The sequence below is a fragment of the Mastomys coucha genome, unplaced genomic scaffold, assembly GCF_008632895.1.
Source record: "Mastomys coucha isolate ucsf_1 unplaced genomic scaffold, UCSF_Mcou_1 pScaffold22, whole genome shotgun sequence".
NCBI lineage: Eukaryota > Metazoa > Chordata > Mammalia > Rodentia > Muridae > Mastomys > Mastomys coucha.
The window spans coordinates 175,841,897-175,854,995 of record NW_022196905.1 but is presented as its reverse complement, the minus strand read 5'-3'; the positions used below and the strand labels follow the sequence as shown (position 1 = coordinate 175,854,995).

The window sequence follows — 13,099 nt, the reverse complement described above, 5'->3', positions numbered from 1 at the left end:
ATGAGTTTAGTTTTACTGGTGAACATGCGACCTTAGGATGGAGAGTCACTCAGACCCAGCTCACCATTTCCCAGGTGGAGGTGCCGCATTCTGCCCATGTCAGCCATTCCGGAAGGGAAGATAGCTTGTGTAATAGAATTTAGCTGTTGATGGCTTTCTAAAGTCTAGTCAGCTTTAGGGCCCTCTTCAGATCTTTATTTTGTGACTATGTTCCACAGTCTACCCTATGCTCAATCTGTTTCAGTTTTTGTTTGTTTTTTGTTTTGTTTTTACACCTTGTTTTGCACAAGTCTGTTACTTAGTCAGTATATGTACTGAGTTTGGTAGAGCTACATAGCAAATGACCACAGACTTGGTAGCCTAACAGAAACTTTCTCTCAGAAGTCTGAAGTCAGATTGTCAAGTGTACTCTCCACAGCAGTTCTAGGACAGTCTGTTCCCTGCTCTTCTAGCCTCCCTGACTTAGGTCACACACAGGCCACCTTACTCCAGTCTCTGCTGCTGTTGTCACATTGCCTTGTTCCCATGTCTGCCTTCTCATATGCCTCTTACTGGGACACTTCCTTTAAACTTGGGCCCTCCTGGGTGATTGCTGGTTTCAAGATTCTTACCTTAAGCATTTTAAAGCATGTTAAAAATGTTAACATTTTTGGAACATATCCTTCAAGGGACGTGGACCTATGCCTTTGAAGGCTGGAGTTGGGACTGCAGCAGCATGCATATATAAGCCTTCTGACCTTTTTAAAGCCTCATCAGTTTATCATAGACTTTTCCCTTTCTGACCTTCAGCCTCTACAAACAATGCCCCCTCTGTAATAAATAAACTCATTCATTTTTTCAGTATGTGGCAGGTACAGTTTTCTCTGCAGATCTTTGCTCTGTTCTTTATTTGTAAGCTTGTAGTCAGTCTCTAACTTATTATCTTGGGTTAATCCAGGTAGGTAGCACACTCCTACAGCTAGCAACTATGAGGGTGGAGCAGAAGGAGCAGGAGTTTGGTGCCAGACTGAGCTGAGTAGCCAGCTTCCCACCTAACATGCTTTGTTATGGGAAGGGAAGAGCTGCCTTGCATTTGATTTCTGGAGCTCAACTGATACTACAACTTGGATTTCCACAGAAACTGACCATATACATCTATTTCAAGTTAAAATAAAAGCTTGGACTCATTGAATTTATTGTAAATACGATTACAAAGTCCGCCCCCCCAGGGGAAAAGGACCTTTTCATTTAAAATAGTTAATTTTCTCTTCACATCTCAGGTAAAACGAGCAAATCTTAGGAGCAGGAGGCAACCCTATAGATATAGCATTTACTTTATATGTGGGACCATTTTTACTTACAAATGAATATAAAATATAAGAATTTTATATTGATGTATGCTAGATATGAGTAACTCGCTTCTCCTGAAGATAAGAACTTGGGGAGCAAACTTGTGGTTTCCTCCAAATACCAAACATATTCCCTAACTGTTCCCATCAGATAAGTTAGTGGAGGCTTAACGGTAATAAATAGCTTAATTAAATACACGGGAGAAGTACTATCCTGTCATTTCCACTGTATCTTATTAGTAACTACTCAGTAAGTGTGCCCACACCCAAGGGGAAAGGACTTTCATTCAGAGCACCAGTGCTAGAGACCGAGGATCTCCAGCGGCCATCCACACAGCCTTGCTCTGTAAACTGAAGTGGAGTAACTCCAGGGTTCCTCTCTGGTGCAGGGGGCTTGGGCAAGGATTTTTACATTAATTTTGTGATTAGAAGTCTATATATTAAACTTTCTTTATTTCTTCTCTAGAGCATGATTAGAAATATCCCTTGGGGTTTTGTTTTGTCTTCTAGCCTGACTTTGACACCCTTCAGCTATGCACTATTGAATATAAATTAAAAAGGTGTTGATGTCTGCAACCTAAAGTTACCGCATGTATATGAGGTCGTGTTTTTATTGTCAACCATATTTAAACTGGAAGATAAGATATCCAGAAGAAGATGGTGTTGGTAGCATGACTCACAAATCACATTAAGTCAGGCCTGACTCAGAATGTAAAGCCTCCTGTTGTGTAAACTGTTCTATTGCAGAGATGATTATTTCTGTTTTGCTGTCTTTTAAAAGCTCTGTTGAAAACTTCCTTTGGGTGATTAGAAGTGAATTGCAGATTTTGTACCATGAAACAATTATTTCTTCAACAGTCACTTAAAGTAATGTGCTACATTACTTCAGAAAATGAGCAGTGCTGTTCATTGCACGGACAATCCCACTCATTGCATGGACAGTCCCACTCATTGTGTAGGATTTCATTTTGACAGTAAAAATCAAACTCAGGGTCTAATTTGTCACTTTAGTATAAGGGTTAAGAAAGTGATATGTTGGTTTTTTTAATCTTGAGTGAGTTAGAAAAGGAATGTCTGTAAAAGGATATTTCAGTTCTCCAAAGAAAGAAAAAATCAAAGGCAGCAGACATATGTTTATCCTCTGGACATGTGGCCTAAGGTGATTTCAGAGCTTTGCCACTGGGTGGAAGCAGAGTCACAATTACTGTGCTCCACAAAGGCGTGAGGGGTCAGCAAGCTGAGATGGGTTGCCAGGACTGAAGGGCTGCCGTCCTGTACAGACATCGAATGTGTGTTAGTCAGCAAGCTGAGATGGGTCGCCTGTACTGCTGTCCTGTACAGACATCGAATGTGTGTTAGTCAGCAAGCATTGCTAACCCGATAATTTATAAACTTAAAGACTATCTCGTTTTCTTTAAATTGGGATTTCTGATGTCTCTTATAGAATGACCTGTGACCTACACTGATAGATACACTTTAAATCGGCCTACCTCCTAAGGCCTCTGACTCTTGGCTTGCTAGTTTCCTGGCACTGGGAACTTTCTCATCTAAAGCCAGCTTACTTTTGCCACACAATGACTAATTAAAATGCTTCTCTGTTCCCTCTGCCATTCGTTTCTCATACCCACAAGATATAGAATTTGGGATTTTCTCATTTTCAAGCCTCTGATCTGTCTATCTGGAGGCAAACAAAAGATGGCAGGATTGCAGTCAGAAAGACATGGCTGTGATCACGTCTTTCCATCACCGTAGGTCTCCTATCTCCATCTGCTCAAAGCAAATACAGGAGGCTTTCCACTGAGCTAGGAGATTGCTGGTCTTCTTAGGCACCTTGAAGGCCCTGTTTATAAAAGGAAACGTGTTCTCTAAACTTGTGTGGTAATTGCAGCACTGTAGATGGGTGCAAGAGCTTTCATCCTCCATAGAGCTGTTACAGATTTAGTATGTAATTTTTTTTATATAATTTTCAGATTACACTAGATGTGTTGGCTGATATGGGTCATGAAGAATTGAAAGAAATAGGCATCAATGCATATGGACACCGCCACAAGTTAATCAAGGGTGTTGAAAGACTTTTAGGTGGACAACAAGGTAAGCCATTTGGGGGGGAAATTATTTTCAGAACTTAGTGAAGAAATACCAGGCTGGTTTTTGGGCTTTGATAGTCTGAGCCCAGAGCACATGCAGCTAACTGGTATAGCACTGCCTGCCTTCCTCAGATCAGCCAATCACCTTCACTAGCTGGACAGGTCTGAGCTCTCCCTCTCCCTAACTTCTCACATCTTTGTACTTTGTCCTCACCCCTGCTTTCACCTAACTCAAGCCACCAGTCCCTCCCCCTCCTAGGCCTCAGTCACTGTGCAGCCCATTTCCAGCCTGTTCCTCACCTCCCTCATTGCCTTCTCCACAGCCACCGGAGGGCTCCAGCACAGCCTGTCAGCCTCTCGTCCTGCCCTTGACCCTTCAACAGGCCCTGGTACTTTCAGGATAAAATTAGACACTTAGCCCATGGTTTTTCACAGCCTGGCCGCCTGTCTCGCCTTATCTTGGGCTCTCCTCCTGCCCTCAGGACCACAGTTCAACCACTCCTATTGCCCTTCACTGCCGAAGGCCTCTTCTCTTACTTCCGTGTTTCCTGTATATATCTTCGTTAAATGCATTCATTTTCCATAAAGGAGAGAAGTAAAGTGAAGGAACATGATATAATTACAGGCAACCAAAACCTAGAGCTTTTGAATTTGACCTTTTTTTTAACATGTATTTTAGTCAACCCTATGAAATTAACAGAGATAAGTTATGTCGGTGACCATTTCAAGCCATCCCTGAAAGAGTTTTAGAGGGCAGTTCTTGTATTGTAGAGCTCATTCCATTGTGACTTAGCACATGTTTCTCTTATGTGTAGACATCAGCTGTGTTCATGATGGAGTTCAGTTCAGCAGTAACCTTTTCGACCCTGCTGTGTAGAGAGGGCTCATGGAAGGGGATAAGTCCCTTACCACTTCCTTTCTTCTTGTGCCTTTGGTATGTTTGCTTACAGACTGTATGTTGAGGTAGAGATTGAAAATGGTGTAGATTGCTCTAAACTGTCAGGTATTTATAGTTAAGTTTTCCATAAACTTAGAACTTGAGTGATGTGGACACATTCTTTATGTTTCTGTTTTTCTCTTCTACAGGAACCAATCCATATTTGACTTTTCACTGTGTGAATCAGGGAACTATTTTGCTAGACCTTGCTCCAGAAGATAAAGAATATCAGTCTGTAGAAGAAGAGGTAACAGACATCAGAACGCTCTTTCCTGCCCACGTTGTGTTAAGACTGTTTTTTCCAGGGGCATGAACTCATCTCACTTTGTTATGGGTCACATGGCCTGCTACTCAGCCTGAGTCAGCAGCCAGCATTTAAATGTGACTGTAGACTAAAACAGTACACATTTTATTCAAGCCTATGTGTGAAGTAGCTCAGTCTTTTTGTTCTAGAAATTGTGTAGTTTTAAGTCGTGTAAGAATCTTTAAAGCATTTTCATACAGTAAAATCATACGGTAAAGTACACCTAATATTGATACAGCAAGATACTTGCCTCATAGACAGAATACACTTTCTAGGTTTGGGGGGGGGGTTTTGTATAATTAAGTGTTTGTTTAGTAATGTGCCTGATTGTCACACTTTTCTGATGTTGATTACATGATAAGAGTCAGTTAATTTCCATAATCACAATTCCAAACATTAAACAATAATACTACTTTGAACCTCCTTGTAGAAAGATGACATAGAAATTCTTCCTATGAGAGTGGGCTAGAGAGATGGCTCAGCAGTTAAGAGCACTGACTGCTCTTCCAAAGGTCCTGAGTTCAGTTCCCAGCAACCACATCGTGGCTCACAACCATCTGTAATGGGATCTGATGCCCTCTTCTGGAGTATCTGAAGACAGCTACAGTGTACTCACTCACATACATACATACATACATACATAAATCTTTTTTTAAAAAGAAAGGAAGACATTTCCTGTGTGCTAATGGCTTATATTTCTTGCCCCAAATGCAATGTCTAACTCCATTATTGTGAGCAAACTCCCTTATTCTATTATTATACAAACACCAAGCAAACACAGGTTTGCCTGCAGTTAAGGATTTTCTTTTGTTTGTTTTGTTTATTTTTTTATTTATTTGCTTATTTTGTTTATTTTTAGTGCCCATATCATCTCCATTCAGTGCTAGGAAGTCACATTAGGGAGCACAGGATGGTTACCCTGTAGTGATGCTTCAGTTTGTGTTAGGTTACTAGAAAGGCATCATGATTTCGAGGGCCTTATGGTCCAGCTGTCCCCATAGTAAGTTCTGGTCATGTAAGATGCAGGCTGCACATCCCTGCAGATGGAGCCATGGGTAGAGAGCTCAGTACACGAATCAGGTGTCAGAAAGTGAGGCATTTTTGTGATGCTGCCTAGAAACCTAGGGCCTCGCACATGCTCAGCAGCTGTCCTACGCATAGCACAAAACACTACAGTTTTTTTTTTCCATAATAAAGTTTGAGAGTGGAAGAGTTTGCAGTGCTCAGAAGGTTATTCTGTTTAATTGTAAGAATACTCAACTTCCCTTGCCTGAGTTGCTGTATCAAGATCCCAAAGACTATTGAGATAAAATGGAACAAAAAATATTTTTAAAATGTTTATTTTTAGCATTTATCTAATATGGTATCAGTTGAATATCATTTTAGTTTGACTTATTCAATTTCTTTTCATTCTTAATAACAAAATAGTAATTAAACACTTTAAAGTGCTATTTTTTCAGTTTCCCTGTTGTGTTTACAAAAAAAAAGCTTCCAAAATTTGTATCAGAAAATGCTTTCGTTAGTATTTATGACTATTTCCTCACTGCAGATACTCATTACATTTTAGTATTTATGACTATTTCCTCACTACAAATACTCATTAAATTTGTTGATCAGTTTGTGGTGAACTCCTGATTGAGATTCAGACTCACCAGGGAGCCAGATGGAAGAACTATTGTCTAAGACAGCAGAAGGAATACTGTGTGCTGACTCTGGTGGAGTTAATGTTTCCCTTTGTCCTACAGATGCAGAGCACTATCCGAGAGCACAGAGACGGTGGGAACGCAGGAGGCATCTTCAATAGATACAACGTCATTCGAGTAAGTCTGCAGATTGTCTGTCTGTCTGTCTGTCTGTCGGGGAAAGTCAGACTGCAGGCTAACACACAACTCCTCTAGGCAGATAAATCAACTCAAGGAATTTTGGAAGAAAAAAATCAAATTGTGAAAGATACTTACTCATTGTCCTAAAATCAAATGCTGTTCTCGTCACTACAACCTCTAACCCTCAAGACCACCCTGGGCTAGAAACTCCAACACAGTGAAAACCTCAAAGCCCCAAGGGTGGCGTGCTGGGGTGGGCACCACAGCTGTCCCACCCATGGCGCCCTCAGATCTGGACCCTCAGCCGCAGTAACTTCATTTTAAATCATTTGAAAACAGCATTTATTAAAGGCCTGGATTGTCAGTCTACTTGTCATTGATGAGATCAGAATGCATGTATCTCTTAAATTACAGGAAAAAAAACTGTGTTGTCTTTATCTGCTTTTTCAGAGGTTATCATGAAAGTTAATTACATCTGCTGAAAACTGGTTTAATCCTTTCTTAATTGACTTACAGGAATTATACTGGTATATCAAAATAAGGCATGAACGCTTGGTTGATTGGTTGGTTGGTTGGGCTTAGTGGATAAAGTGCATGCCACACAAACTCTAGGGAGCTGAGTTAGAGCCTCTAGCACTCACGTAAAGCCCAGGCACAGTGGTGTGCACCATTATTTCAGTGCTGGGGGATGGAGGTAGGAGTCCTAAAGCCTCACTGATCAGCTAGTCTAGCCAGCAGTAAACTTAGGCTCAGTGAGGGATGGGTCTCACATATGGTGGAGAATAACAGAGCAAGATTGTCAGTGGTGATCCTGGCTTCGCATTCATGGACACACAGAAAACAGCATAACTGTGACACTAGCATTGTAACTGAATTCCACTGATATGGTGACTTTTAGATACTGTGTCAATCAACAAAAACCAAAATTGACACCACCAAAGGAAAAACTACTTGTCATTTTAAATCAAAATGTACATTTAATTAAGAACAGTATTTTTTCATCCTTTATGAAGATTCAGAAAGTTGTGAACAAGAAGCTGAGGGAGCGATTCTGTCACCGACAAAAGGAGGTGTCTGAGGAGAACCACAACCACCACAATGAGCGCATGCTGTTCCATGGTGAGTGCCCCACACTCGGGCAGTCAGCGGTGGGCAAGCCGTGAGAGCTGCTAACAGTGTTCTGTTGGGATGACGTGGCTGAAATAATGCCTAGTTTCCTGGTGCTTTGAGTGTTAGCACAGCCTTCCCTAAGCATGTGCCATGCCAGTGACTTTCTGAACTTGTTGCTGTACTCAAGTTCCAAGTTGAACTGCCTGTGATTTTTTGGTTTTCGTTTTTCTTTGTGAACAGTACTGCATTCGGTGAAAATACTAAATGGCTATGTATTGAAAAACTAATGTTTCCACTTTTATATTTTTAGGTTCTCCTTTCATTAATGCAATTATTCATAAAGGGTTTGATGAGCGACATGCATACATTGGAGGGATGTTTGGAGCTGGAATTTACTTTGCCGAAAACTCCTCAAAAAGCAATCAGTATGTCTATGGAATTGGAGGAGGAACAGGCTGTCCTACACACAAAGACAGGTCATGTTATATATGTCACAGGTGAGCGTCCTGCGTGAGTGCAGTGCTTGCCACCATCAACTAACCTTTGACTGTGTTGCTGGGCCCATCGATCCAGATCGGACACACGTGCGCTCTGCAGGCTGCAGTGGCACTGCATTTCAGTCCTTGTCAGAAACCTTAGTGCTCACTGTAGACAGCCCTTCTAACCATGGTCACACCTGAACATACGGGGTCAAGGTCGGAGACGAGGCTCAGGTCTCATTGCCAATGCAGCTAGTCATGTGCTTGTTTTTAGGAACATATAGTCCCCTTGGAAAGCCCAGCTTCAGAATATCAGCTTGGGAATTAGTGGCAAACAGATGAGTATCAATCAGCTTTTTAAAGTAGAACTCTGTGTAATTGAGAAGCTGGAGAAGATAAAGTGGCAGCTCGTGAGAAAGCGGCGTTTCTCTCCTCACTGGAGGAGAACAAGAAACCCAGGACTTAGTGCAGTTGTTTGCATTGACTCTTTGGCAGTCATACATGTGCACATTGTATCCAACTCAGCCCCTATACCTACCCTAACCCTGCCAATGTTTTCTCCTCCCCCTTCATGTCCTTGTGAGTTTTGGAGATTGTCTCATTTGAGCTACTGGACTGTGCATGAGTGTAGGGGTTCCAACTGGAGGTGGGTGGCTTTCCATACCTGCACCCCCAAAGAAAAATAAACTTCCTCTCCCAACAGCCTTCAGTTACCAGGAGCTCCTCCACTGGGGGTGCAGCCTCATGCCCCCAACTATGCTGGAATACAGATGAGCTTGATCCAGTGCAGGTGACCATAGCTGCTGTGACTTCCTGACTACAGTGGCCATGCTACCCTAAAGGCAGCATGTCACAGCTCCCCCCAGTCTGCCTGCTCTTCTGTTCTTTCCATCCTGTCCTCCACATCACTCCCTGAGCCTTGGAGAAAGTTGACTGACAATGTCCCATTCAGGACTGAGCACACAGTTGCTTCCCCTCAGGCCTCTGACCTGTTTATGCTTCCTTGATTGCTGCCTCCTACAAAAAGCTTCTCTAAGACTGAGAGCAGTACTGTAGGCAGGTATACACATAAATATCTCCATGGCAGTTTTGTAGCATGTCCTTTTACCAAAGCAACAATTGTGGCGGATGCTTCTCGGCCATGGGTATTTAACCAAGTTTATAGTGCCATGCATTGCTTTTTAAGCCACTCAGTTGTATTCTTATAAGTTATGTGAGTAAGGTATCTTAATGATTCAGTTAATACCTTAAAATGCAATCTTGAAGTTTCTTATTACTAATGCCTTTAAATTTACCTGCTGTTGCATTATTCTTTATCTGGTCATCCCAATTCTAAGATAGATGCCAGAAGGAAATATGGTTAAAAACAGAAATTCCTAAGGGTCAGTGATGTCTCAGCATGCCTCCCGTGGAGACAAGGAAACCTAAAATGAACAATAAAGTGAACCTAGGTGAGGATTAGTGGACGCTCAGTAAAATTAGACCCAAGTTTATGTCCTAGCCAGGATCTCTAGAAAATGGAGCCTGAACAGAAGCCTGCAGCTGGCATGCCATTGGCAAGGGGTGCCCCTGGGAAGCAGGAAGGAGGCGGAGTGCACTCAGTGATGCGCACGGGGAGCAAGCGGACCACGGCTCCATTAACAAATGTGTGAGCTGCCTTCAGAGAAGTTGTAGAAGCTGCTGGGTCAGAACAGTGATGTTCCAGTGGAGAAAAGGAATGCATTTCTGTTGGCTCCTGCCTCCTGTTTGCCAATATCTGCTCCCCAGGCACTCACACACCACCCAGCCCATTTCTTAGCTGTTGCATCTACAGAATACCACAAGCAGGAAGCAAGCCAGCATCCGCACCTGCTCACTTGCTTTTTCATATGCTGATTCAGTAGGTCCTACCGACCAGGTTTGCTCCTGAAAGCAGAAAACAGGAGGCCAGGGCCTGTCAGGTCAAGTATTGTATAACAGATGGACAGTGACAAAGTCTACTTACTGACAGCACACTGCCGCCATGATGGAAAGATGGAGCTGAGGAAGCTTCTTTGGGGGGGCTGCAGAGATGGCTCTGCAGGTAAGAGCACTTGTTGCTCTTGAAGACAGCCTAGGGTCAGTTCCAGCATTCTTATGGTGGCACACATCCATCTGTAACTCCAGGTACGCGTGTCAGGGAGTCCCACTCTCCCTCCTGGCCTTTTTGGGTACCAAGCACATACATACATGTAGGCAGAACAGTCATACAATAGAAAATAACAATAAATCTTTAAATAAAGTCTATTCATAATGTAGAGTGAGACCTTTTTTTTTCCTACAAGACCTATGAAAAATACACTAGCTAGCAAACCTTTATCCCAAAGGATCACCAGTGGCATCCAGCTAAAAAAGCCAGCTAGACAGGACTCAGTAATAACACAAAGATCATACTCCATTACTACAAACTGTTTATATTTAACAATGTGACTAATTGTATTTAACAATGTGACTAATTGTACTAAATAGCTAAAATGTGTAGTATTTAAGGGTTGACTTTTAAAGGATTGGATAATAATTACCTTGGGCTTTGCAGCCATGTATCCTTGTCAGAGACTTGTGCCCTTGGAGTGCAGAAGCAGCTGTGGAAATGAATGCATGGCTTTAGTCTAGGAAAATTGTATTTAGAAAGCCAGGTGCCAGCTGGGCATGGTGGCACACACCTTTGATCCCAATTCTGAAGACAGAGGCAGGCGGATCTCTGAGATTGAGGCCAGGCTGATGATCTACAGAGTGAGTTCCAGGACAGCCAGGGTCACACAGAGAAGAAACCTTGTCTTGAAAAACCAAAACCAAAAGAAAAAAAGAAAAAACAGGTACCAACTAGTTTTAAACTTGTGGCTATAGTTTATAATTTCCACCCAGCTAGTTTTTCTTATCCTATACATCATTTAACATCTGCTGCAATTTTAGCTAGGTATTAGATTTTCAGCCATATATTTAAGCTAAATGTTTTTGTTCTTGATGCACTTTTCTTATTACTCTGCCGTCCGAGTTTTCACTGTTTACCCATGATGAGTCAAGCCTACTCATATCTGGAGAGATGGCGTAGGGTAAAAAAGCCTTTGCCACACAAGCACGATGACTTAAGTTTGAATCCCCATAATCTGTATAAAAGCCAGGTGCATATTAGCATGAGTGGTTCGGAAAGCCTTAAACTTTCCCAGAGTCCTTGCGAGTTCTCGGGCCAGCCAGTCTGGTTACACAGAGGCAGAATCATCAGAGAAACTGTCTCTAACAAGGTCGAAGGTACAGCCAACAGGTGAGGCTGCGCTCCTCCCTCTGAGCATGCCATACTCGCACAAACACACAGCTCACAGTGTTAATCTCAGGTATGGTTCCCATCTCCTTCCTCTCTGCTTGTGCGTCCATGTGAAAGCTCAGTTCTCTGCCGTGTCTTTCTGCACTTGGCACAGTTCACACCAGGTATTCTATGAGAGAGTCCCAGGCTACTCCAAAACTGCCTTAAACTGTTAAACTTAACTTGATATTGAGCCTGATAATTACTAGATAGTAAATCAGTATATCACATTTTATCCCATTACTATACACAGACTTGAAAGTAGCATTTCAATTAGCTTGCATTCTATGAAATTTTCTATAAAAAACTAATAAACCTAACAGTTACATTTTCAGATTTAAAGTGTTGGAAGGAATTCTGTGAGGGGGACTTAGAGAGGTTCAGTGTTTGGGGTGTAAATAAATAAATAGACATTAATTTTTTAAAATAAGATTTAAAGTGTTTTCGTTCGTTCTCTCTTTAGACAAATGCTTTTCTGTAGAGTGACCCTTGGAAAGTCTTTTCTGCAATTCAGCACCATGAAAATGGCCCATGCACCTCCAGGACATCACTCTGTTATTGGTAGACCAAGTGTCAATGGGCTGGCTTATGCTGAATATGTTATCTACAGAGGGGAACAGGTATGTTGCTCATCAAATCATCATGAACAAGTCACTAAATACATTCATACAAAAGCAGAAGGCATATTTAAGACTATCTACTGGGCTGGAGAGATGGCTCACCGGTTATGAGCACTGACTATTCTTCCGAAGATCCTGAGTTCAAATACCAGCAGCCACATGGTGGCTCACAACCATCTGTATAGCTACAGTGTACTCATATACATAAAATAAATTTTAAAAAATTAAGAACTTTAAAAAAAAAAGACTATCTACACATGTTGCAGGCACAGCGTGCCTTTGAATGGACCTGCTTGACATAGGCTGGTTGCATAAATAGAATCCTTATTATTCTGATCAGAGCCCTGCATCCTTGAGAGTCAGAAGGCTACAGTATATTTAATTCTGTCACCTTCCTGGGGATCCAAAATGAAATTGAAAAAAAAAATAGTAATAGAAAGAAATGTGTATACAGAGAAACAACTCCTAGCACTAAATATCACCCAGATTATCTGAATGCAAAGTTAACTCTTCTAACTTTAACTGAAAGCCATAGCTAACCTGAAGTAGAATAAAAAATGAGAAAGTAACTACAAATAGATAATGTGTATGAAAATATTTGTGTGTGTGCTGTCATGAGCAGAGTAGAGCGTATAGTTGCAAAGAATTGCAGATGACTTGACCTCTTCTTTAGTAGTTTGTTTATTGTGGCAGTGTGGATAAAGCAACACAACTCCATTAAGTATATTACAGGGTTGAGCAAGTAGGGACACGCACAGGCATCTTAACTCCCGGGGACTGTTGTTCTTACTATAGGAGAAGGGGCATAGCATATGGAGTGAGAGAAGGGCTTTTAAAAAGACATGTGAATGTTCTGGTGTATTCATTAATAGGAATCCATAGTTTCTAACAACTATATCAATAGATATATAGATGCCTATGTTACGTATATGTGTGTTTAGTTAGGTCTAGGTATAAAATACATAATTTTTTTCTACTCTGCTGAAAGCAAAGACACCCCAGTAGCAATGAAGAGCTAGAACCCAGTCCCTCAAACCATTCCTGATTAGAAGAAACCAGGGTTAGAACAGAATAGGTTTAAAAAAAAAAAAA

The 13,099-nt window shown here is 41.6% G+C and overlaps 1 protein-coding gene across 2 annotated transcripts in view; it reads left to right on the top strand.

Moving 5' to 3' along the window:
• Tnks (tankyrase) overlaps positions 1–13,099 on the top strand; it is a 159,981-nt gene that overhangs the window by 138,454 nt on the left and 8,428 nt on the right. For both annotated transcript variants that reach the window (XM_031339532.1, XM_031339533.1), the window contains exons 21-26: positions 3,299–3,419; positions 4,502–4,599; positions 6,402–6,476; positions 7,493–7,598; positions 7,900–8,086; positions 11,851–12,007. In XM_031339532.1, coding sequence (XP_031195392.1) covers positions 3,299–3,419; positions 4,502–4,599; positions 6,402–6,476; positions 7,493–7,598; positions 7,900–8,086; positions 11,851–12,007 — 744 coding nt within the window. The remainder of the gene's footprint in view (positions 1–3,298; positions 3,420–4,501; positions 4,600–6,401; positions 6,477–7,492; positions 7,599–7,899; positions 8,087–11,850; positions 12,008–13,099) is intronic.